The 25413-nt window shown below is 47.7% G+C and overlaps 1 protein-coding gene across 1 annotated transcript in view; it reads right to left on the bottom strand.

Moving 5' to 3' along the window:
• Positions 1–25175, bottom strand: part of DDX24 (DEAD-box helicase 24) — a 30648-nt gene extending 5473 nt beyond the window's left edge. Inside the window, 6 exon segments of the mRNA XM_082232682.1 lie at positions 3256–3771; positions 5532–5685; positions 6875–7258; positions 11283–12004; positions 24697–24779; positions 24781–25175. Of these exon segments, the coding sequence (XP_082088808.1) occupies positions 3256–3771; positions 5532–5685; positions 6875–7258; positions 11283–12004; positions 24697–24779; positions 24781–24876 (1955 nt within the window). The 5' untranslated portion in view covers positions 24877–25175.
• Between the last annotated feature and the right edge of the window lie 238 nt (positions 25176–25413).

Genomic DNA, 25413 nt, shown 5'->3' with positions numbered 1-25413 from the left:
CTATTCGGAATAAGGGAATTTCCCTTTAAAAAAAGGGAAATGTTGACAGCTATGCTATGGTGGCTCATCTACCAGAAGCGATGTATTTAGCGATAGATCTTATACCCGATTCTGACCAAACTAAGCCTCCTGATGCAAATCATGCTCTTGGAGGCTTAGTTTGGTCAGAATCAAGTATAAAGTTCCATAAGGTAAAGGGACCCCTGACCATTAGGTCCAGTCGTGACCGACTCTGGGGTTGCGGCGCTCATCTCGCTTTATTGGCCGAGGGAGCCGGCATACAGCTTCTGGGTCATATGGCCAGCATGACTAAGCCGCTTCTGGCAAACCAGAGCAGTGCACGGAAACGCCATTTACCTTCCCGCCAGAACGGTACCTATTTATCTACTTGCACTTTGAGGTGCTTTCGAACTGCTAGGTTGGCAGAAGCTGGGACCGAGCAACGGGAGCTCACCCCGTCGCAGGGATTCGAACTGCCGACCTTCTGATCGGCAAGTCCTAGGCTCTGTGGTTTAACCCACAGCGCCACCCGCGTCCCATATACTTCCATAGTTAATGCTAAATAAACTACTTCTAGTAACTGAGCCACCATAGCTGCTAGAGGACTGTGAAAATGTGTGTTCTGGGCTTTTTAGACTCGTCTACCCATGTACTATCTGAAACCAGATGTGAAATATATTGGCATTATTTTCAGTTCTCCTACCCACACTATGTAAATAAGTCTAATTTGTCTTTTATGAAGTTTTACCTGCCTTGGGGTTTTTTTTTTTACTTTGTATCTTTTTCGTTTCATTGCAATTTATCATTTGATTTCAGGAGTACGTTACTGCTGCTCGCTGCCTTGAGCAGCATTTGCTAAGGAAACCAAACATCCAACCCACGTCAGTCGCTCCAACTCACGTTAAGTTTGCTTACTCCCCTGCACAAAACAGCTGTCCTGTACACTAGGAGTCTAGGGGGAAAAAGATGCCTGGCCCAATTCCAGTGGCCCTGAGGGAGGTGCTGCTGCCGCCTGGCTCTCTAGTTGTCACCCTAGAGGCAAAAGAAAGGTGGTGTACACACACTGCGTGTGCAGCCGCAAAACACTGTGTGATGCCGACTTTCATGTGTGAAGTTGAGGCCCGCTAGCTCTCACCCCTTCTCTAGCCAGTCCTCCGGGACAACTAGCCGTTAATCAAAGCTATACAGTGTGTGTGAGACAACTACACATCATAGATTCTTGCTTTGTCTGCACTGGTTGGTAGTTTTGTTTGTGGGAGCGATTCAAATGCTCAGGACTGCAATACTTCAAGGGCTGCCTCTCCCCCTGTGTTCAGCATCTGAGGCCCTTCTTCGTGTGCTTCCTCCAGGTGAGGTCCAGAGGGCGGCAACACGAGAACGGGTCTTCTCTGTAGTGGCTCCCCAATTGTGGTATGTTCTTCCAGGTAAGGTTTGCCAGGCACCTTCACACAGTGCTGTACCAGCTGCACTGGCTCCTGGTGGAGTACAGGATGAGGTTTAAGGTGCTGGTTTTACCTTTAAAGCCCTATATGGCCTAGGACCCTTGTACCTACGGAACCGCCTCTCCTGGTATGTCCCAGGGAGGACCTTACGGTCTTCAAACAAAAACAACTTGGAGATCCCAGGCCACAGGGAGGTTAGGCTGGCCTCAACCAGAGCCAGGGCTTTTTCGGCCATGGCCCCGATCTGGTGGAACGCTCTGTCACAAGAGACTAGGGCCCTCCGGGAATTGGCATCTTTCCACAGAGCCTGCAAGACAGAGCTGTTCCACCAGACCTTTGGCCAAGGCACAGACTGACCCCCCTCTCGCCTTCTGTAATCCACATAGAACTCTAGCCCAATGGTTGCCATTAATTTGATTCTGAATTGATTTTAGAATGTATTTCAATTAATTGATTGTGATTTTATGAAAATGGTGCTATCTTTACTGTTGTTAGCCGCTCTGAGCCCGGTTTTGGCTGGGGAGGGTGGGATATAAATAAAAAGTAGTAGTAGTAGTAGTAGTAGTAGTAGTATATATTTTAGGCGCCAGGAGAAAACGTTTCTGTTCAACCAGGCCTTGGGCTAATTAATATTCTATAGCCTTTTAAATGTGCCTTTGGGAAGGGTGTGTGTGTTATTGTTTTGCTGTTTAGTTTTTAATTATTTTGTATTTTATTCCGTGAACTGTGCCGAGATCAAATCATTCAATAAATGTTCCCATTCTTACTGACAAAGCCCTAAAGGTATTCGAAGGTCCACCTCCTGTTCTTTAATTCATAGCTTGACGTTCCTCCCTGAAGAGTCCCCAAGGAAGTCAACAGCACCACCTCAAACCACACAGTATCCAGGACACAAGAATTAAAATGAAAGGCATGATACCCCTCAGCCTAACATTGCCAATCCCCTCCCAAAGGCCTGGATAAATAGAACTGTCTTCAAATTCCTCCCAAGCACAGCTAGGGGATGGGGACTGCACCATTACTTTCAGGAGGGGTTCTAAACGTGGTGGCCCACTACGGAGAAAGCCCTCTTGTGCACTCTCATCCTCCTTGCCACTGCTTTCAGGGTGTCTGCCCTCCACCGCAAATAATGGGTTGCGGCATATGGAAAATATGGCTTCTTCAAGTACCCATTTAAGGCCTTGCACACTAGTTCCAATACCTAGAATTGGGCCAAGTATCTCCCCAGCACCCAGTGCAGTGCTCTCGAAATTGGAGCGATGTGCCTTTCTCCGGCAGCTCTGCCCTGCCCAGAGCTACTGCATTCCTCTGCTGCAGCTTCTGGACCATCTTCAAGGGAAGCCCCATGTAGAATGCACTGCAGCAATCTGCACGGGAGGTTAGCAGAGCATGGGAAACTGAGGCCACGCTATTGGATCCTGTCATTCAACTGTGTTCAATATCAAGGGCCTTGCTCTGTGTCCTACCTCCGCTGCAGGTGTAGCTGGTTGGGACTTAAGACAGGGCCTTCTTTACTGCGGCCCCCATGCTTCCCACAAAGAACTCCTTCCCAAATTGGATCCCTCCGTTTTAAGCTTTAGGCGAGTCGTTATTACTTTTCCCCTTAAAAGTTTCGCCCACCTTTAAATTCTGGTAAGTTTTTCAGCGTTTACTTGCTAATTGTGCTGCAGCGCATTACTCCGTTCTTGTTCTCATTGTGTTTTTGTCAATTCAAGCAATCCACTTTTGAAAAGCGGCATGATCTTAATTGATAAAATAAACCAAAGGGGGGAGAGAGATAGAGAGAGAAAGAGAAAGAGAGAGAGAAACCGACCTGGGGCGTTCAGCAAACCTCTCCAGGTTTTTCAACCTTTGCTTTTGGTGCATGTTTGCATGAAGAGGCAGGAGGTCGCAGTCCAATATCATCAGGAGGGCAGTGAGCCGCTTGATGCAATCTATACTATTTGCAAAAACCATGGTTCTGCCTGGGTACTGAAGGAGGAAATAATACAGGTAGTAGTCTTTTTCCTCTGTATCGCAGTGGATCCTGGTCTCGGTGAGGGTCTCCACGGTGGCCTCTTTCCTGGTCAAATCTATCACTTTGGGCTTGCCCTTGATGCCAACTTTTTCCATCAGCATTTCCAGCTTGGTCTTCTTGTCTATTTTGACAGCTCTCTTCTTGTGGAGAACCCTAGTCGGAGCCTGGTGGATCAAAGTCAGGGTGGCAGAAAAGACAAACGTCTGGCGTTTTGGGTTATATTGCGAGTCGCTCAGCATTTCCAGCAACTGAGAGAGTTCCTCGAAATGCCCCCTCTCCACCATCCGGTCCGCTTCGTCGATCACCAGGCACCTGTCAGACGGACGCGAGAGACAGTTTTAAGAGCGTTTCGTTTTGAGATAAGAGGAGATCCGACACGCTTCAAAAGAGCCCTACCTGCTACAGCGCACACAGAAAAGAACAATGGCCTGCGGTGAGTGAACAGAACCACAAGCCGATTCTTATTCCGTATGCTTGTATAGATACCAAAGTGGGAAACCAAGGTGCAAGGAAACAAAAGTCTGGTGGAATTTGCACCAGCAAATTCAAGGACTTTGCTGTTGCAAAGTGACGACCGCTAGGCCTGGTGTATCAATGCATCTCCCAGGACTGGTTTGAGGGCCAGAGCATGATGGCGCCTTCACCCGACGGTAGACTGTGAGTGAAACTGCCACCACTCCTGACCGTAAGGTGCCAGAGCTGATGCAGCTTGTTATTCCCTTAGCACACTGGTGGCAGAGGAACTCTCTGTCGCCAGCACCTGGTAGAACAGGTTCCATCAGCGCTGTGGCCAATGGAGGTCATTATTCCCTTGGCATGCCAGGCACTGGCAATGGAGGGACTCCCTCTGCTGCTACTGCTTGGCGCACCAAGGGAGGAATGAGCACTGGTTGAGGAAGAGGAGTGCGGGGGGAGTGCCCCGCCTCCGGCAGGGTGCCATCACAATTGCCCCCTGCCCGTGCTGGGCTCCCCACCCCCACAGGCGGAACCCCCCATCCCCAGGACGTGTGCCATGCCCCAGTGGGCGGCGTGCCCCATCCCCAGGATGCGCCCCACGCCCCTGCGGGCGGCGCACCGCACCCCAGGATGCACGCCAGCCCTGTCCCCTGGTGCCGGAGCGTGAAACTCCGCTACTAGGAATGAGCTGTAGTCTGGGCCCAGGGGGAACCAGGGTGAAACTGATGCCACTCCCGCTAACCCGCAAATGAAATCTTAAATGTAGGTTGTGGTTGCCACCATGGAACGTCTAGGCGCCATTTCTTTTCAATGGGATTTGTTATCATCATCATCTTGTTCATTTCTATACCACTTTATATTTTAAAAAACAAATCTCAAAACGGTTTATCTCATATTGAAACATCAAATAAAGCAATCCGGAATACAACAAATTCAGGCTTCAAGAAAAATATTTCAGACCATTCCCTAAGTGACATTTTGGTTTCCCCAGAGATCTCCAGGTGATCACAGCTGGACCCACGGCAGTCGCAAAATGCACCTGGCGCCTGGCTGATTTCTAATACTGGTCGCCACTTGCCAGTGCCTGGAAATTTGCTTTGAAACGTGGCATGAGCTGGGTGGAGGAGAAAATCTGGTAAGTCAGGCCAATTATGGAAACCGTTTCCATCCTCCACCCACCTCAATTGTTCTATAGTAGCTTCATGGTCTCTGCTGTTCATCTGAATGAGCCACAGTATGTTCAGGCAGGTGCAACAGAGCTAAGCAGTCCAAGTGCAACATCAAGCATGCGTAAGTGTCCCCCGATTCTCAAAGCAGCAATTGTGAACTTCAAGGGAAAACCCTGAAAGATCTTGCAAAGTGTTTACTGCAGAGGTGGCTAACCATGGTGCCCTTGGTGTTGCTGAACTCCAAATCCCATCAGCCCCAGTGAGAACCACCAACGGTCAGGGCTGATGGGAGCTGTAGTCCAAAAACATCTGGAGGGTGATACACTGACTACCTCTGTACTATTGCTTAAGCAGGAAGTTCTTTAGCACTGATGATCTTAAAAGTACCCAGATAGTATTTGCTCGTTTGGAAGAAGGAAGACATATTAGAAAAGGGATCTTGAGTACCTGAGTTGCCGCAGGTTTGAGAGATGTGGCTGCTTCTCCTGTATTAGCTCCCACAGGCGCCCCGGGGTTGCGATTACAATCTCGGGCTTCCTTTTCAGAACTCGCTGCTGCTTCTGAGGTGCCATTCCTCCAACAAGAATGGTTGCTTTAATGCCTAAAAGACAGAAGACCAATAGGACATTAAGGTCCCTGGAGTATTGTTGCAGCAGCTATATTTCATAAAATGTTCTGGCATGGAAGTCATGAGATGCTGCACCATGTTTGTAAGAAATCACTGGATTTACCTCCCCTCTTTTTAGGAGCACAAACCTCCACAAAAGTATTTCCCAATGTTTTTTTTAAAAAACCAATGAACTACAAAGATGACCTGCGTCTCCAAAACAGCATTTATCCCGTATTCAAGATGGTGTGCGCTCCTCCTAGTAGTGGATCATTTAAAAAAATTTAAAATCCTTACTGATGCGATGCTGAGCCCCCCCCCAAAAGTGGAATTCTCAACCTGTATAAATTATGCAAATAACAACCACTCTTATTCTGAATAATTTATCTTGGCTTTCTAGTTGTGTGAGAAAATGAACCGGGCAGGTCATTGAACCGCCACCACCAATCACTGGACATCTTACTCAACCACCTCTCTGGGTTCTCAGATGTCCACAGGCCATGCCCAGACACCTTCAAACACAGCCTCACAGCAAGGAAGGTCAGAAAGAAAAAAAACACACTAAGGATTTTCTCAGGAAACTGATTGTGCATACCAGTACCATAGTCTGTGCTTTCCCTGCAGAGAAGACAGAGAACTGTAGGAAACTTTCTCTGCAGAGCATGTTTCCATTTTAGGAAAGGGAAACTGAAGCAATGTACTTCAGCAGCAAAGTAAATAACGGAAGACAGACCTTTATATGTATCCAGTTACAGATAGGTAGCCGTGTTGGTCTGCCATAGTCAAAATAAAAAAATTCCTTCCAGTAGCACCTTAAAGACCAACTAAGTTAGCACCTTAAAGACCAACTAGTAGACCAGTAGCACCTTAAAGACCAACTATACCAAGAACTAACTTAGTTGGTCTTTAAGGTGCTACTGGAAGGAATTTTTTTCTTTATATGTATGTTAGAGGAAAATAAAAACTGATTTTATATATGCTATTGTCTCATCTCTCTTCACTCTATTGTAGAATCACTTCTAGATGTGTTATAGGAAGCGATTCACAAATGAAATAATAACCACAACAATAGCATTGATGGATGGCCATCTGTCATGGGGGCTTTAGTTGAGATTGCTGCATTGCAGAGCGCTGGACCCATGGAGTCCCTTCCAATTCTATGATTACCAGGAATTGACATTACCTGTGAATCTGTTCACCGCATCAATGTGATGTTTCACTTGGACAGCAAGTTCTCTTGTAGGAGTCAAGACCAATCCCAGAAGAGGATTGTTTTTATGTGCAGCAGTGTTAGGTTTTGGGGAACCCAGATCACGTTCTGCACCCTCCGACACCTTCAGGTTTCCTGCTGCCAAAGACTTGTCACCATCGCCATCGCCACTAGCTTCACCCCCATCAGGGCTCAAGCCTCCTGTATCCACACTCTCTTCCTGCTCGGGTACCTCATCCTCACCGTCCTCTCCTTCGTCAAGCGGGCTGTCCCTTCCACTTGCCAGTCCTGTTGACTTGCGCCACTGCAGAATGGAATGGATCATTGGAATGGCGAAAGCAAGAGTCTTACCACTTCCTAAACATGGACAAATGAAACGCAGGTTAGAAACCTAGGAACACAAGAGAAGCCTGCTGGATCAGGCCAATGGCCCACATAGTTGTCACGGGGTTGCCAGGGTGCGCCTTTGAGGAGCGGGAACAGTCAGAGGGAGATAGAGAGGAAGGGACGGATGGGGAAGAGGGAGAGAGCCAGGAGGCAGGAAGGCTCTCTGATGCTGAAGCAGAGCCCCAGAACCGTACTGGAAGTTCAGGAACAGATGGGGAGCCTGTCCCTGTGCCGTCTGCACAGGAAAGGAGAGGGTTAAAACGCAAGGATCAGAGACGTCCCATGAAGCTTCCCTGCCTTTTGTGTTGGAGGAGAAGCCGAATCTCCCCGAATCTGAACCGGACGATTCGGACGCATGATTGTAATGTGCTGCTTGTACATATGTAAAATAAAGAACTGTAAATACCTCTCTGAATGAGCAGAGGGTGCTTATTGTGAAGAGCAGACACAAGCCATCACACTAGTCCAGCATCTTGTCACAGCAGCCACCCAGATGCCTGGGGAAAACTGGCAAACCCAAGAGTCCCCCCCCCCCATGTAGTTTCCAGCATTGCTGCCTCCAACCATGGAGGCAGAGTCTAGACAACATGGCTGGTAGTCCTTGGTAGACTTGCCCTCCATGATGTTGCCTAACCCTCTTTGAAAGCCATCCAAGCTGGTGGCCATCATTGCCTCCCACAGAACTAAGCTCCAGAGTTTAACTAGGCACTTTCTTTACCCATCCTGAATCTTCCAACATTCAGCTTCATTGGATAAGTTCCAGTGTGAGGAGCAAGGGGGGGGGGACATTCCTCTATCCACTTTCTCCATGCGTAATTTTATGAACTTCTACCATGTTGCCTCTCTTTGCCTTTTCCCTAAACTAAAAAGCCCCAAATTCTGCACCTTTTTTTCCACAGGGGACTTGCTCCACCCCATTTCTTGTTAACACATCTTTATTTTTGTTTTTAAAAAAACTCATATAACAAACCATCCCCATACATCCCCACACCCCAAGAAACACGCCATCCATATATAGTGTAAATGAGAGTCAAACATTCAACAGGTTACTCTTTTCTGAATGTTTTCTAAACTGCCTTACACCAGGTAATTCCATATCAACTTTTTTACCTCGTGTCATCCAATTTTCTTAATATTTTGTACACTTGTTGAATGATCAAAACTAAGCTTAAATCTAAAATTAAGAAACCAAACCAGCTGATTTCCCCCACTCGTCTGGTATTGTCTACTCTTCTTTGACTGCCAGCTCTTTTCCAGGATCTCAGGCAAGGGATTCTTTTACTTCAGCAGCTTCCTGCTCCTTGAAGTTGATGAGGATTGAATCTCAGAAATTCTGGATGCAAAGTATATGCATTATCCCTCAGCCAGGGCTCCCTCTCTTAATTAAAGGAAGGTAAAGGGACCCCTGACCATTAGGTCCAGTCGTGACCGACTCTGGGGTTGCGGCGCTCATCTCACTTTATTGGCCAAGGGAGCCGGCATACTGTTTCCGGGTCATGTGGCCAGCATGACTAAGCCGCTTCTGGCGAACCAGAGCAGCGCACGGAAATGCCGTTTACCTTCCCGCCGGAGCGATACCTATTTATCTACACCTATTTATCTACTTGCACTTCGTGCTTTCGAACTGCTACGTTGGCAGGAACAGGGACTGAGCAACGGGAGCTCACCCCGTCGCGGGGATTTGAACCGCTGACCTTCTGATCAGCAAGTCCTAGGCTCTGTGGTTTAAACCACAGCATCCCCTCTCTTAATTAAAGCCATGTCATATATGTAGTTGCCTTATGATGAGTCAAATTGGCGCTTCTTAAAGCAGGCACCTGTCGTTGCTTATCTCACCAAGGCACTTCACAGTGGGTTCCTTTTCAACAGTAGCAATTAATAAATATAAATCATTGTGAAATCTTTTGAACAGATACATATTTTTTAAAACCAACAAACAAGTGCTTGGACTCTTAAAAAGTACTGGTTCCTTCGTAGGCTGCTAGTCTGTAATAAGACTCATCGCAAAGCAAAATGGATGCTGTGCTTAAAAAATATATTAAAAATTGCAGTGGTTTTTGGCCTGCTTGTTGTTGGGTGTGCAAAGGCTGCTCTGAGGCTTCCACCATCCTAAGGTAACATACAAAGTAGTGTAATGCTATTGACGTGCAACATGTGTACTTGGTTGGATTTTTCCTTCTACTCTCTCTCTCTTTTAAAAAGCTCTATAAAAGGAATTGTCTTAATTGACAGCTCTGATCAGCGCTCTCCACACACAGAAATGAAAACTAGGCCAAGGACAAACTGCATTCTACTCAACTCATCTCTCGTGATGCAATTATCTGTTGCTGCCATTGACATTTTAACTACTTCTGTAGGACCCAGTGGTTTCCCTCATAAGGAGTGGAGGGACTTTTCCCAAGTGAAAACTGGCAAACAGGAGGGTCTCTCTTAATCCCTGCCCCCCACACCAAGTGGTCCCTGCCCCCAGGTCTTATGGTAAAGGTTGTTCACCCAGGCTGGCCTCTGAATCTGGAAGACAGTCCACCTAGGGAAGGGGGAATTGGCAGACATTTCTTCTGTCACGCCAATGCTCCCCCTCAGTAAGTGTTGAGATAATGTGAATTCAGGGGAAACGAAGTTGGGACCTTCTCAATTCAAGAAGCCAGGGGTGGTTAACCTGCAGCCCTCCAGATGTTGCTGAACTACGAATTTCGTAAGTCCCAGACAGCATGGCCAATGGTGGAGGATTATGGGAGTTGTAGTTCAGCAACATCAGCAGAATGGCTCTGTAGCTTTAGCTCTCCAAAAAAATGAACGAATCTCTCCCCACCAAAATGAAACAAAACCGAGAGGGGAGATGCCAAAGCTCAAAAGGGGAGGGGGTGCAATCTGTCATGTTGACAGACAGGTCTTGGCTTGAATCACAGATAATCATTTTCTCAGGGCACTCCAATCACAATGTAGAGGTCTTTCTCCTAGGGAAGAAAAGTTGCAATCCCTAAGTCTTAGAGGGCATGGGGGACACACTCCACCAATAAACCTTCTAGCACCACCTTATGATTCATTCTGAAATTCAGAAGGCTTCATCCCCTCAGAAGGGGTGGTGATGCCTGCAAACTGCATCCAGTTTGGCCAGAACATCAAAAAAGTAATAGACTTTTCCTTTAGTTTAGATTCATCAAATTTTAAAGGCGCCCTTCATGAAAATTTCTCTATCAGTCTACAATTTGGCAGGCTCACTGCATTCCGGAAGGGCATTTGTCTCTCAAAATTTTATCCACTTTGGCCAAAAAGGGGAAAATGTTATAGTCACTGCAGGTTCCCCATTACAGTGAATAAGGAAAACACAGAGCTTTGTTTTAGGCATAGTGGCTTAGAAGCCAGAGGACAGATTGAAAAAGAGAGTACAAAGCAACTCGGAACAGATTGGAATATTTAAAAACACACAAACACACAGATACGAGTTGAATCTTAGTGCCCATGCAGCTGTCTGTGATTTGTTATTGACAATTGGCAGGTTATAAGAATCCATATTTGATGCCTGCCAAATTTAGCTGAGAGATGCCAACAAATCTAATACACTGAAATTGCCATATAAAATTTTACAATCAAAAAGCATGTTTCAAAGTTGAAAATTTGCACTCTTGCTTTTAACTTGTATTTTATTCTGTGAGCCGCCTTGAGATCTTACGATGGAGAGTGTTATATAAATTTAATAAATAAAAATAATAAATGTTGTGGGGAAGAGGGCATTGCTGGTCTTGCCTACAGCAGTAAAATGTCTTGGGCTGGCCCTGTCCTCACCACTGATGTCCTGTTGGCCCTCTTCAATTTCACCAGCCCCTGCACCCAAATATTTTTCACCCACAAAAGAAAAAGATGAAATTCTCAGCACACTGTACTTTGTGCTCAATTACCAAAATCCATGCTTCTATCATGTGCTTATGGAGGTACAGAATCAACGCATCTTGGACAGTGGAAGCGAAACAACCGCTGTAGCAATGAATTATACCTGTCTCTGCAGCTCCAAGGATGTCCATGCCATCTCGAATCGCAGAAGGCAGAGCCAGGGCCTGAATCGGAGTTGGAGCACTGAACCCTAATTCACTCAGTGCCTGAAGAACAGGCTTAGGAACGAAGAGGCCTTTCCATGCAGACATGTCCACTTCCTGACCTGAAGATAAAGACAGGACTTCTGCCGTCCAGTTTTTAGCCTTTTTAGAAGCTTTAGCTGGTTCAGCAACATCTTGGGGAGGACATGTTTTCTTCTTCAACTCTCTCTTCCTCTTTTTCTTCGCTTTCCTTTTCAGGATTGTGGTGTCTCCTTCCACTCTCTCATCTTGCTCAAAGCTAGGGATGGCCTCTTTATATTCAGCCTCCTGCTCAGTTGTTACCAGTTCCTTCACTTTGGGTTCATCACCACTCCTCACCTCCTGTTCCAGATTTTTCTCCTTCTTCCTCTTCTTTTTGGGAATTGCGCTATGTTCTTCCTCTTCTCCAGGCCTCCTACTAGATTTTCTCCCCTTGGCATTTTCTTCTCCCGCTTTTGAGGAAGACACCAGCTTATAATCGGTAAGCTCCTCAAAGCATACTAAGCCTCCAAGTTGCTCGTCGGCAAAGAGATTTGGGTCTATCTCAATGGGCTTCCATGTCCCTGTCACTTCGATGCCTCTTCGCTTAAGTTTGGATGGAGTCTTAAACTTACTTGAACCTCGCTTGAGCTTCATGACTGACCTTCAAAGAAGAACAAAGGAAAAAAATTCAAAAATGGCTATCAGTTAAATTCATTATATAAAGTACATAACATGAAATTGCACAAAAGGAAGAGATAAAAGAAAAAAGGATACCACTGGACTTCCAGGGTGGCGCCATCGGTAATGGCGGATTCCCTCTGATCCGGAGGGACTGGCTCTACGGAAAATGGGTCTGTTCCGCTACGGCGAAGCGGGGACCCTTTAAAAAATCACAGGCGGATGAAGCCTGTGACCATGGGACTCGGTGGGCACCTTTCGCGCCCCCTCAATTCGTAAAAGGAACCCAATTATGGGCTCCGGAGCGAAGAGGGGCTAGTGGCGCGGTGCTGAGAGTCAACTGCTCTTCCGTGGAGCGAAGCCGCACAGCCGTTGCCGGAGAGCGCTACCTTTTTCCTGGGACAATTTGGATACAAAAACAACTACCCGTGAGCAGATCAAATTTGGACAATTGGACTTTAAACAACGATCTGTGAGTAGAATGGAAAATTGGATTAAGAAATTCTCCTTAATTTGGCACTGAAGCGGGAAGGTCTAAACAGGAAGTCAGCCTTCTGTTTCTTGTAGATAGATTAAAGCAAAGACATGGCAAACTAGAGTTTAGAAAATCGTTTGCAAAGGATCAACTTTCATCATCTAAAATTACTGAACCCCCTTTGGAAGCAGGAGAAGAGGGAGGATTTTTTCTGGATTGTTTAAAACTGCAGAAGAGAGTGAAAGAAAAGTAATTTTCCACCGTCTTGAACCTGGGAGCGGGGTGTCAGGACAGACGTTTTTGGGAAGTTCATTGACTACAGACAAATGTTTTTGACAGACAGTTAAAAGAAGAGAAACATAGTGATTCCATTGTTCTCTTTCGCATTTTAAAGGAACAAATATTGACAAAATATCTGAAAAAGGAAACTTTGTTGTTAGATCTGCTGTTAAAAAAAAATAAGAAGAAGAAAAGAGATGGATACAAATAGTTCTTCCCCTAGAGGGAGCTTGTGAAACTTATTAAATTTGAACTGGGGAGCTTCGCAGCTGCAATAGATTAAGATCGTGGGAACAGACTTCTGACCTTGCATAACAATGTACTCAGAGGCTCTGGTGCGTGCTTTCTGCAAGACAAGTGCTTTATTGGAACAGTTACATGAGAAGACAGATTTGATGACTGTTGCAATTAGAAATTTTGGACAGGTAGTGGGTATCTATATAGAACCCACCCAGGAATCAACTCAGGAGTGTGCTCTGACAGATCAGATGAAGGAGGAGGTTGTTGCTGGACCTCGGGTGGCAGAGATGGAGGGAGCTGTGGCCCAGCAGGAACATGAGTTGTTGGATCTGACAAATGAACTTGGAAAAAGCCAGATTTGGAGAGATAGAGTTTTGTTTGGCTTGGAGATGGGGGGCTGGATAGACCCCCCTATGCAGGGATGTCTTGACTTTTCAAGTCTGGCAATGGGCCGTGAGGAGTTTGGGGTTGTGGGGGTCCTCAACTCTGGAGGGACCTTGAAACATGCTTTTGAATACCACATGGAGTTCAGTGTGGACTATGGAAAAGGGGCTGATCTGTCGAGAAGGGACAAAAATACTGTCAAATTGGAGTTTCCACGAGTGAAAGGACCAGGAGACAAAGTAAAGTACAGGTATAAATATGAAGAAGATCTGCGGAAGGGACATGGAAGAGACTTAAGGGCCTTGGACATAAGATTACCAGGTTAATGAACTAGATGGATGGGATAGAAAGGACTGACAAAACCCGGGACCAGGAGGAAGAGACGTTGGGTGAAGATTGGAAGAAAGTTTTAAAATTTTTTATTTAGGATTTGTCAGGGAACTGACATCGGAGGAAAGGGAAGTGGTAGGACTCCCAGAGACTGGGAGAGAGTCAACAGCCAAAGCAGGGACCAGCAGGGGGAGCGCGGGGTCTCTGGAGGAGGATCTCAGTAATGCTGAGAGAGACGCAGCAGCCCAGGCAGGAAGCAGCAGGGGAGAGAAAGGGGTGAGAGACACTTCGAGCGAAAATAGCGGGGAGGTGTCAGAAGCAACTGCAGGGAGACCTATGCTTCGCCGGAAGCTGTCACGTCGTGAGTCCAGGAGACGCGTTTCCGTTAAGGAACTTCTTTGCTGGAAGCGCTTCCGCAGACAGCCACTGTCGGACTCTACAAGTGACTAGAGCAGACATGTCTGAGGAGCTCTGTCACACACAGAGGTTTGTGGGGTCGCACAAACTCTGAAGGGGCACTATTTTAAGCACAAGCAGCTAATCATCCCCTGATAGCAGTCCGACAGTCTCTGTACGCTGCCTGTGCAGGAGAAGGCATCATGAGCGACCCAGCAGGAGCCGGAGCCGCAGGGGGTGGAGCTGGTCCAAGCTTGGAAGACAGATACCAAGCATTGGAGGTCCAACTTGCGCTGCAGACGGCGAGGCTCGAGGAGAGGAGGGCTCAAGATGCAGACAAGAAGGGGAGAACCACTCAGTTCCCCAGAAAGGTACCAGGATTAGTGCAGAAGTTTGGGGGGGACCCCAAGGATTACCATGCCTTTAGGACTGAAATGCAATATGCCCTGAATGTGCAGTTTGATGAGTTCCCTGATGAGGAATCCCGAGTTGCTTTCGTAATTGGGCATCTTGAGAAGGGGGCGCGAGATTGGGTTCGACCCCTGATGGCAACGCACAACGATATCCTGAAGGACACTATGAAATTCTTTCGTGCAATGGATATCATGTTCTCCAGCGATATTGAGGAGGGGGTAGTGCGCAGACAGCTAATGGCTTGCAAGCAGGGAAGCAGATCTGTCCGTGAGTACTGGACTGACTTTACCATGCTGATTCACAAATTGGGGTGGGATTTATCGGCAGCACCCATTCAGATGCTATTTGAAGAAGGTCTTTCTTCAGCTGTGAAAGACGAGCTGGCCAGGAGCCCCAGGGCGGTGTCTATGGATCAGCTGACCAAATCTGCGCTGACCATTGGAGCGCGCCAGGAGGCAAGAGCCTTGGAGAGGCGGGAAGGGAGAGGGGAACGTTGGAAGGAGTTACGCATTCCAGACATTCCTGAGCCAGCTTTCCCGCCGGCAGAGCCGATGGAAATCGGAACAGCCCGCGCGCGCGCAGTTTCAAAGCCCAGTGAGGGGGCGAAGAAGGAGGGAAAGGGACCCCGGAAATGCTATCTTTGCCAACAGCCAGGCCACTTTGCCAGAGTCTGCCCCCAGAGGAAGGAATGGCAAGGGATGGTGGGAACTGTTGAGGGGGAAGAGCAGGGAGAAACGGAGCAGGTAAAAGCCAACGCCTGGTTGCCAGCAGGGCACTGCAGCCAGGCCAAAGAGCAGTGAAAGTGCCCCTTCCCCAAGTGCCAGTGCCAGAAGCTCCTCGACCTGCTCTAGTGATTGAAGTGTCGCTAGAGTTGCAAAATGGACACCCCCTAAAAATAAAGGCGCTGTTGGACTCAGGCAGCTCCTGCAATTTCATGAGCAAGGAGTTTGCTGCTGAACACCAGATACAGACTATCCCCTTAAGCAACCCCCTGCAGGTGACCACGATCGATGGCAGAGAACTGTTGGGAGGAGGCGTCAGCTTGCAGACCATCCCAATGATAATGAGGGTGGCAAGGCACACAGAACTGATAGCGTTTAATGTGGCCACCTTGGGAGGCGCTCCCATTATTTTGGGAATGAGCTGGCTAGCCCTACATGATCCGCTGGTGGGCTGGCATCAAAGAGTGGTTTCCTTCGGTTCCGCACATTGCTTAGAACACTGCAGGGGGGAAAAGGGGTCAGCAGGGGCCCAAGCCACCCTAGCAGGGACGGAAGTGATGGAGAAGGGGAAGGTGCCATCACAGTATGCTGATCTCAGCGACGTGTTCAGCGAGAAGGAAGCTGACCAACTACCCCCGCATAGGCCCTTTGATTGCCAGATCAATTTACTCCCTGGAGCACAGCTTCCTGTAGGCAGGTTGTATGCCATGTCAGACAGGGAGATGCAGGAGTTGCGAGCGTTCATTGACAAGAACCTGAAGAGAGGCTTCATCAGAGAGTCCAAGGCAGCGGGGGGTAGCCCAGTGTTTTTTGTGGATAAAAAAAACACGGACAAGCCGAGGCTGGTATGTGACTTTCGGGCCCTAAATGCAGTGACAGAGCCGGTGGCTTTTCCTATGCCCAGGATTGATGATATTTTGACCAGGGTGCGAAAAGGAAAGATTTTTACAAAGCTGGACCTAAGGGGGGCGTACAACCTGATACGTATAAGGAAAGGGGATGAATGGAAGACCACCATGTTCACCCCTTTGGGGGCATTTGAATATCTCGTTATGCCTTTTGGATTACAAGCAGGCTCCGCGTGTTTTCAAGCCTTTATGAACCATGTACTGGGGCCTTTGCTCTACAAGAATTGCGTGGCCTTCTTAGATGACGTGTTGGTGTATTCGGAGAATGAGGAGCAACATGTGAGAGACGTCAGAGAAGTGTTGAGCAGGCTGCAAGCCAACAGACTGTGGGTGAAACTGGAGAAGTGTCAGTTTCATACCAAGGAGGTGGAATTCCTGGGGTACCGCTTGTCAGACAAGGGGTTGGCCATGGACCCCGGCAAGGTTCAAGCGGTGCTGGAATGGAAAACACCCAAGACTAAGAAGGATGTGCAGAGGTTCCTAGGGTTTGGAAACTTTTATCGTAAGTTCATCCGAAACTTCGCTCACCTGACGGCGCCCATCACGGACTGTCTCAGCAGCAAAAAGAAGTTTGTTTGGACGGGGGAGGCGGAGCGAGCGTTTGAGGAACTGAAAAAGGCCTTCGCCTCTGACGAACAACTTCTACATGTGGATTTACAAAAAAAGCTGAGGGTCGAAACAGACGCTTCTGACAGAGCCATAGGGGCGGTGCTTCTTCTGCAGCCGGGGAAGGAGGGGTCCGAGTGGCGACCGTGTGCCTTCTTTTCGCGAAAGCTGAACAAATCTGAGAGAAACTACACGGTGTACGACCGGGAACTTCTTGCGATTTATGAGGCCTTCCGGAGATGGAGGCACCTACTAATTGGTGCACAACAGAAGGTGCAAGTGCGCACGGACCATAAGAATCTAGAGTATTGGAGAACTGCGCGAGTGCTCAACCAACGGCAGTTGAGATGGGCCCAGGAGTTCTCCAAATTTAACTTTGAGATTTGTTACGTACCAGGCCCGGAGAACGTTAGGGCGGACGCTCTCTCACGCAAACCTGAATATTTGGAGGGAGAGGGTGCACCCGAAGAAACCCATGTCATTCCTGAGGACCGCTGGGTGTGTGGGGCGGCATTGGTGGGGCTAAGGGAACTGATAGAGGGAACGGTGCAGGATGAATATGCCCAGGACAAACTCAGGGGTCTCAGGAGGGAGGGAGACAAACCCGGGGGTTTTGAGGAGAGAAACGGGGCGTTGTACTACAAGGGAGCGTTATACGTACCTGAAGGAGAATTGAGGGAAAAGGTACTCAAGCAACTGCACGATAGCCCCACAGCAGGGCATTTTGGGCAACACAAAACCATGTGGCTGGTTACCAGGGAATTCTGGTGGCCCAAGGTCAGGGAAGATGTGAGGGAGTATGTGAGAAGGTGTGACCGATGTCAACGAGCCAAGGGGGAGAGGCGGGCACCGGCAGGTTTATTAGAACCACTACCCACGCCGGAAAGACCATGGGAGGCAGTGGCAATAGATTTTATGACTGATCTGCCCAGGTCCAAAGGGAAGACAGCCATTATGGTTGTGGTAGACCTGTTAACCAAGATGGCCCACTTTATAGCCTGCTCACATGCGGTCACAGCAGAAGAAACCGCTAAATTGTTTGTGGAAAATGTGTTTAGATTGCATGGTGCCCCCTTGAGGGTGGTTTCGGACCGAGGGAAACAATTTACTTCCAGGTTCTGGAGGAAGCTCATGAGCTTATTGCATGTAGAGGTGAATTTTTCCACTGCCCGCCATCCAGAAACCAACGGGCAGGCGGAAAGAGCTAATGGTGTCCTCCAGCAATATTTGAGGTGTTATGTGAATGACAGAGAGAATGATTGGGTGGAGAAGCTGGCGTTGGCAGAATTTGCCTATAACAATGCGGAGAACGTGTCCACGGGAATGAGCCCTTTTTTGGCCAATCACGGGTGTCATCCCCGAGCCTTCCCAGGGGGGGAGGGGGAGAACTGGAGCGTTCCAGCCGCAGAACAGTTCGTTGAAGAAATGGAAGCGATCCATCGCCAGCTCCAACTTAATTTAAACAGGGCGAAGGAGGAATATAAGAGGCAGGCAGACAAAACCAGAAGGGAAGGAGAAAGCATTAGGGTGGGGGACCAGGTGTGGTTGTCCACCCAAGGGTTACCATTTAAAGGAGGTTGTAAGAAGTTAAGACCCAAAAGGCTGGGCCCATTTGAAGTCACGCAACAGGTCAACCCAGTGGCTTTCAGACTCCGGTTACCGAACCACATGAAGTTGCACCCAGTGTTCCACAGATCATTGCTGTCACCGTATATAGGGGACAGAGAGGGGAGGGTCAATAGGGGACCAGCTATGGAGGAAAAAGAACACAGCTACCATGTAGCGGAGATTCTCGATTCCAGGTGGAGGGGAGAGCAAGTAGAGTATTTGGTAATGTGGGAAGGGGAGCCGGAGTCGGAAAACACCTGGGTCAGGGCAGAGGATGTAGATGACGAGGTTTTGATTGAAACTTTTCATCAGAGATTCCCTCGGAAACCCCAGCCAGTGGCGAGGTTCCGGAGGGAATACTTCGCCACCACCGACGAAGAAGAAGAGTTGGAGGGGTTCGCTGATTCCGAGGTGGAGGAGGATTCAGCGAGTCGGAACGAAGACCGATGGAGGGAAATGTTCGAGACATCGGAAGATGAAGAGGATTCTTTTAGGGGTTTCAGCTCCTCACCGCCCAGAGGAGAGAGTAGGGGCGGGGGAGAGGGGGGCCCTGGAGGGGAGGTGGATGTCAGGGAACTGACATCGGAGGAAAGGGAAGTGGTAGGACTCCCAGAGACTGGGAGAGAGTCAACAGCCAAAGCAGGGACCAGCAGGGGGAGCGCGGGGTCTCTGGAGGAGGATCTCAGTAATGCTGAGAGAGACGCAGCAGCCCAGGCAGGAAGCAGCAGGGGAGAGAAAGGGGTGAGAGACACTTCGAGCGAAAATAGCGGGGAGGTGTCAGAAGCAACTGCAGGGAGACCTATGCTTCGCCGGAAGCTGTCACGTCGTGAGTCCAGGAGACGCGTTTCCGTTAAGGAACTTCTTTGCTGGAAGCGCTTCCGCAGACAGCCACTGTCGGACTCTACAAGTGACTAGAGCAGACATGTCTGAGGAGCTCTGTCACACACAGAGGTTTGTGGGGTCGCACAAACTCTGAAGGGGCACTATTTTAAGCACAAGCAGCTAATCATCCCCTGATAGGATTGTTTTGTAAAACTAATGAATATCAGAAAAATGTTGGAATGAAATTATTTGGCTTTAGCAGAAATGTTAAAAAGAACTATGCAAGAATATGCTATGGTTATGAGAAATTGGTATAAATAAGATTTAGGTTTTAAGTTTTAGGGTTTTTTATAGTAAGATAAGGTTAAAATAGATTAAGGTAATTTAATGACAGAATATTATGAAAAATGGGAAGGATTTGCTGTGATAATTAACAACTAGAATATAAAAAAGGGAGGTGTGAGGAGGTCGATGAAATAAGGTAATGACAGTTAAGGATTTGGGAATATTGGATCTGTTTTTAAATTTTTGTGGATTATTTTTGTTTTTTGATTTTGATGTGTTATGTGATTTGTTTTTGTTTTTTGATTTTGATCGATTTGTATTGTTTGATTGCTGTTTGTTTTTCTCTTGTTTTTTTCTTCTTTTTCTCTTTGTTTTTTTCTGTAATTTTAAAATTCTTAATAAATATCATTTTAAAAAAAGAAAAAAGGATACCACTGTGCACTGTTTTAACACTTTATGCAATTATTAAATCTTTTTTTTAAGTGACTCATAATGCAGAAAAAGTGATATATGGCAGTACATCATGAAATTTGTTGTTTTTAGAATTAATAAACAAAGTCTGTTTTGTGCTGCTATAATTGCTTGTAAAAAAAAAAACCAATCTGGATGTTAAAACCATGTCCCAGATTTTCTTAAGCCAATCAGAATTTGTGTGGTTTTCAAGGACTGAGCTATATATTCCTGCCACTGTCAATGAATTTAATATTAATTGTAAATCTACTTTGCTCTGCCTCTTCTTTGATTTGATGGAAGGGGGTATCTTTATAAACTGGACTAGGCAGGTGTATCTGATGAGGCCATTTCAAATCAAAATGTAATTCTCTGCAACTCCTAACTATGAGCATCTCTCCTTCACTCATTCAGCAGTCCAGTTTCTCTTCCCCTCTTAGGTCCTCCCTAAGTTCATTCAGACCATTCCCACCCTCCTTTCCTAGTCCTTCCCTGCTTCCCACGCCATGCTACCTTCTCCCAAGACCCTGTCTTTCCCTAGACCAGAGTTTCCCAACCTACTGCATTCCAGATGTTTTGGACTACAACTCCAATCATTCCAGACCATGGGTGAGCGGGGATTTGAACCCTGGTCTCCCTAGCCTGACACCCTAACCACTATTCCAACAGCATTTAGAGGGCACCACATTGGCTAACTAGCACAGACCGTCCCCATACAGTCGTCCTTACCAGCCTGCTAAGTCCATTCATATGAAAAGTGACAACAGCTACTAGGACTTTTACTGTTAACATTTATCTTGGGGGCTGGGGGAGTTGAATAATCACTCATGTGAGCAACTCCTACAGCAACATGTCTCAATATGCCCTTCATAGGCTTGTGTTCTCTTCCTGGTTCTTTGAACATTTGGTTCTACATATTTTGTTCTGAACAACAATCCTCTCAGATTTGGTAGTGACTGTATTTTTTTTAAAAAAACCTTTCAGGCAGCAAGCATGGACAACGCTAGCTATAACTGGCAGCTGTGGCACTGGATTCATTAGACTCAAAAGCTGGTAGAAGATTACATGTACAAAAGGAATAAAAATTTTCCTTCTGAAATTTGCAAAGGGAAGACATGAAATGAAGTGGTGCCTTGTACTGTCAGCTGCATATTCCCTTATAAAGGATCCTAAACATACAGCTGGGCATTCACAGAATCATAGAGTTGAAAGGGACCCCAAGGGTCATCTAGTCCAACCCCTGCAGTGCAGGGAATCATAATCTGAATAATATTTATTTGCATCAGCCACTGGCCGTAGCAATAAAATAAAATGTACTGAAGATAGACGTAAAAGCTTAACTATACAAAATAAATTTGCAATGCAGGATCTTTTACCCAACGTGGGGCTTGAACCCATGACCCTGAGATTAAGAGTCTCATGCTCTACCGACTGAGCTATCTCAGGCATTTGACCAGTCCCATAATGGTCACAAGAAGGTTACAGCAGGAGGACAAATGCTAATCAACAGGTCTGACACTTAGATGGCCCTTACAGTGGTATCTTGGGTTACAGACGCTTCAGGTTACATACGCTTCAGGTTACAGACTCTGCTAACCCAGAAATAGTACCTCGGGTTAAGAACTTTGCTTCAGGATGAGAACAGAAATCGCGCCACCGCAGCAGGAGGCCCCATTAGCTAAAGTGGTGCTTCAGGTTAAGAACAGTTTCAGGTTAAGAACGGACCTCCGGAAGAAATTAAGTTCTTAACTAGAGGTACCACTGTACTAGCTGGACCATAAAGAAGGCCGATCGCCGAAGAATTGATGCTTCTGAATTATGGTGCTGGAGGAGACTCTTGAGAGTCCCATGGACTGCAAGAAGATCAAACCTCTCCATTCTTAAGGAAATCAGCCCTGAGTGCTCACTGGAAGGACAGATAAGCTGAGACTCAAATACTTCGGCCACCTCATGAGAAGAGAAGACTCTCTGGAAAAGACCCTGATGTTGGGAAAGATGGAGGGCACAAGGAGAAGGGGACGACAGAGGACGAGATGGTTGGACAGTGTTCTCAAAGCTACCAGCATGAGTTTGACCAAACTGCGGGAGGCAGGGGAAGACAGGAGTGCCTGGCGTGCTCTGGTCCATGGGGTCACGAAGCGTCAGACTAAACAACAACACCACTGTACTATGAAAAAATGACATCAACTTTTAAAAAAATGTGATATATTATTTTAATTCTGCCCATCCTCCACAGGACCCACATTATCAAGCATACTACCCATTCCCCATTATTCTCCTTGGAATAGCCCTGTGAAGCAGGCCGTGCAAACTGTGTGCAACTAACCCAACATCACACCATAAGCTTCATGACTGAATGAGGAACTGAACCTGGATCTTTCCAGTCCTAGTGGCTTCTGTAACTCATGGCAGCTTACTTACAGAAGCTTGTGTGGCTGTTTGGAAATGCCTACAGTTACATCTGGTAGCCAAACGGGTACATTTTTCCATGCTCCTAGGTCCAGCCCCGCCAACAGAGCTAGGGAGCTGAAATAAAAGAGTGGTCTTCTACACCTTTATTCAATGTCAGTCATACTCAGAACAGCCCCACTTAAATAAGCTGACTTAAATTACTGAAGTCCACTGGTTTCAATGGGTCTACTCAGAGTATGACTCAGCTGGCTATCGCTCAGGGGTTTACCGTATTTTTCGCACTATAGGACGCACTTTTTCCCCTCCAAAAATGAAGGGGAAATGTGTGTGCGTCCTATGGTGCGAATGCAGGCTTTCGCTGAAGCCTGGAGAGCGAGAGGGGTTGGTGCGCACCGACCCCTCTCGCTCTCCAGGCTTCAGGAGAGCCCCACCGCCAGCCCCACAAGCTCGGGGGACAGCGGGAGAGGCGCAGCGCGCCGTTCCCGCTGTCCCCCGACTTGGTTAGAAGGCTGGCGGGGGGGGGAGCCTGCTCCTCCCCGTCGCCAGCCCCGCAAACTCGGGGGACAGCGGGAGAGGCGCAGCGCGCCCTTCCCGCTGTCCCCCAAATTGGCTAGAAGGCTGGCGGGGGGAGAAGCCTGCTCCTCCCTGTCGCCAGCCCCGCAAACTCGGGAGACAGCGGCAGGGGCGCAGCGCGCCCTTCCCGCTGTCCCCCGACTTGGCTAGAAGGCTGGCGGGGGGAGAAGCCTGCTCCTCCCCGTCGCCAGCCCCGCAAACTCGGGGGACAGCGGGAGAGGCGCAGCGCGCCATCCCGCTGTCTCCCGACATGGTTTGGAGGCTGGCGGAGGGCTTCCTCCTCCCCCAGCCCCGCAAGCTCCCAGAGCGATGCCAAAGCTGCGCGCAGCTTCGGCATGGCTCTGGGTCCCGTTCTGGGGGAGGGGGAAGCTCTGGCTTCCCCCGCCCCAGCCCCACGCCTGGCGGGGGGGGAATAATTTTTTTTGCCTCCCCCCCCCCCCAAATCTAGGTGCGTCCTATGGACCGGTGCGTCCAATAGTGCGAAAAATACGGTACTTCAAATATCTGAGTATTTAGCATGGTTAATTGTCCAACAGGTCGATTCTAATCCTAAACTACAGTTTTTGTGGGATTCAGTGTCCAGGTTTAAACATACAGTTGTTAAAACAGGGCTGCAACTTTGGGAAAGTAAGGCAGAAGTACCCACATTAACAGATGTACAATAGGTGGAAATTAAATAGCTGCATCTTTCTCCATCCTATACTGTACCTGCAATGATTTATTTGGTAGGGGGCACTGTTCACATCAAATTTGGCTGTCACCTATGCTAAGGTCATGTGATTTTTAAAATATATTTTTATTTTTTTTATATTATTGTAAAGCCCTGTGAGATATATATATATATATATATATATTAATAAGCAAACAAATAAATAACAGAAAATGTTATTTACCCCAACCAATTTGCAGGTGAACAGAGGATAAGTAAGAATAAAAAATAGAAATGAACTGTAAGTGTTCGGTTTTCAGAGAATGAGAGACTTTCGGATCTCTGCTAATCAGCAACCTCCCAATTGACCAGTCCACCCAGTAAAAGTCGTACGCAACAACATTAAGTTGTGAGCTTGCGTCCAACACGCAGCCAACTGCACGGATTAACAGTTGACCAGGAAGCCATCCTAAATATGTTTTATTCAGAAGTATATTCAGAAGTTTATTCAAAACCGGGGATTTACTTCCAAGTACTGAGAACAATCTCCAAATCACCACAGCGCCATGAAGCTCAGTGGGGTGAACCCCAGCTGATCCCCCTCCCCAGCCGTTTCTCAACCAATCTTACCGTTACTGTCGCGAGATTAAAGGGGGGGGGAGAGGGGAGAGAAAGGAAGGAAAGAGAGAAGGTATGTGCCACTCTAGGCTCCTGAGAGGAACAGCGAGGCATCAAAGCGGCAATAACAAGCATTTTTAAGGATGCAACCTTATAAATGGTAATGAAACTACAAGAACAGTGAATAGCAACCTCGATTTTGCTTCTTTGGGGTCTGCCGTCTGTCCTTTCCTGCTACGCGGTTATCTCCTTCCAAATTCTTATTATATATTCTTATTAGTTGAACTTATTAGTCGCTTGTCACCCAAGGTCTCCAAGAGACTTACACTGAAATATCTATATGCATAAATATATTACACCACACAAATCTCTACGACTGCCAAAAGTAATCCTTGCCTTCCTTCCTCCGCTGGCCTCCGAGGCTACTTCAGCGCGCTTGCCGGATTTAACAGCCCAGCGAGAACCGTTTGCACCCGCCGAGAAAAGTCCCTGCGAAGATCCCACCAGACACTGCACAGCGACGCTTCCGCGAAATCCCACCACGTGGGAGCCTCACGGGGGCGGCCATGATGCCGTGACGTCATCCCTCAGCGCCGGGCTCGCTTCAGAACTTTTATCAGGCTGCCTGCCTGGCTGCCTCTCCAGCATTGGGGAAGGCTGCGGTTGCTGCGTTGGGGCGGTCATGTCTCTGTGCGAAGGGTGGGGGAAAGCACAGGATGAGGCATCCGATTCTGCTGGTTGTTGTTATCCGATGGTCGGTTTAGATGAGCGTTATTGCTCTGGGATAAGTTGAGTGGAGTTTGGGAGGAGTTATGTTATCAGGAAGGGCTCTTCCCCACCCCCGTTGCTTAATTATGGCTGTTTTTTATTGTTGTTGTTATTATTATTTTATCCTCAGAGAATGTTCAGCACTTCATTAGCTCGAGTAACCGAGGCATAAAGGTAAAGGGATCCCTGACCATCAGAGTCATGACTGACTCTGGGGTTGCGGCGCTCATCTTGCTTTATTGGCGAGGGAGCTGGCGTGCAGCTTCCGGGTCATGTGGCCAGCATGACTAAGCCACTTCTGGCGAACCAGAGCAGCGCACAGTAACACCGTTTACCTTCCCGCCGGAGCAGTACCTATTTATCTACTTGCACTTTGACGTGCTTTCAAACTGCTAGGTTGGCAGGACCTGGGACCGAGCAACAGCAGCTCACCCCATCGCGGGAATTTGGTTT

The sequence above is a fragment of the Podarcis vaucheri genome (assembly GCF_965113315.1).
Source record: "Podarcis vaucheri genome assembly, chromosome: 1".
In the NCBI taxonomy this organism is placed as follows: domain Eukaryota; kingdom Metazoa; phylum Chordata; class Lepidosauria; order Squamata; family Lacertidae; genus Podarcis; species Podarcis vaucheri.
The sequence above is the reverse complement of the archived record's forward strand: the minus strand, read 5'-3'. Positions and strand labels throughout refer to the sequence as shown.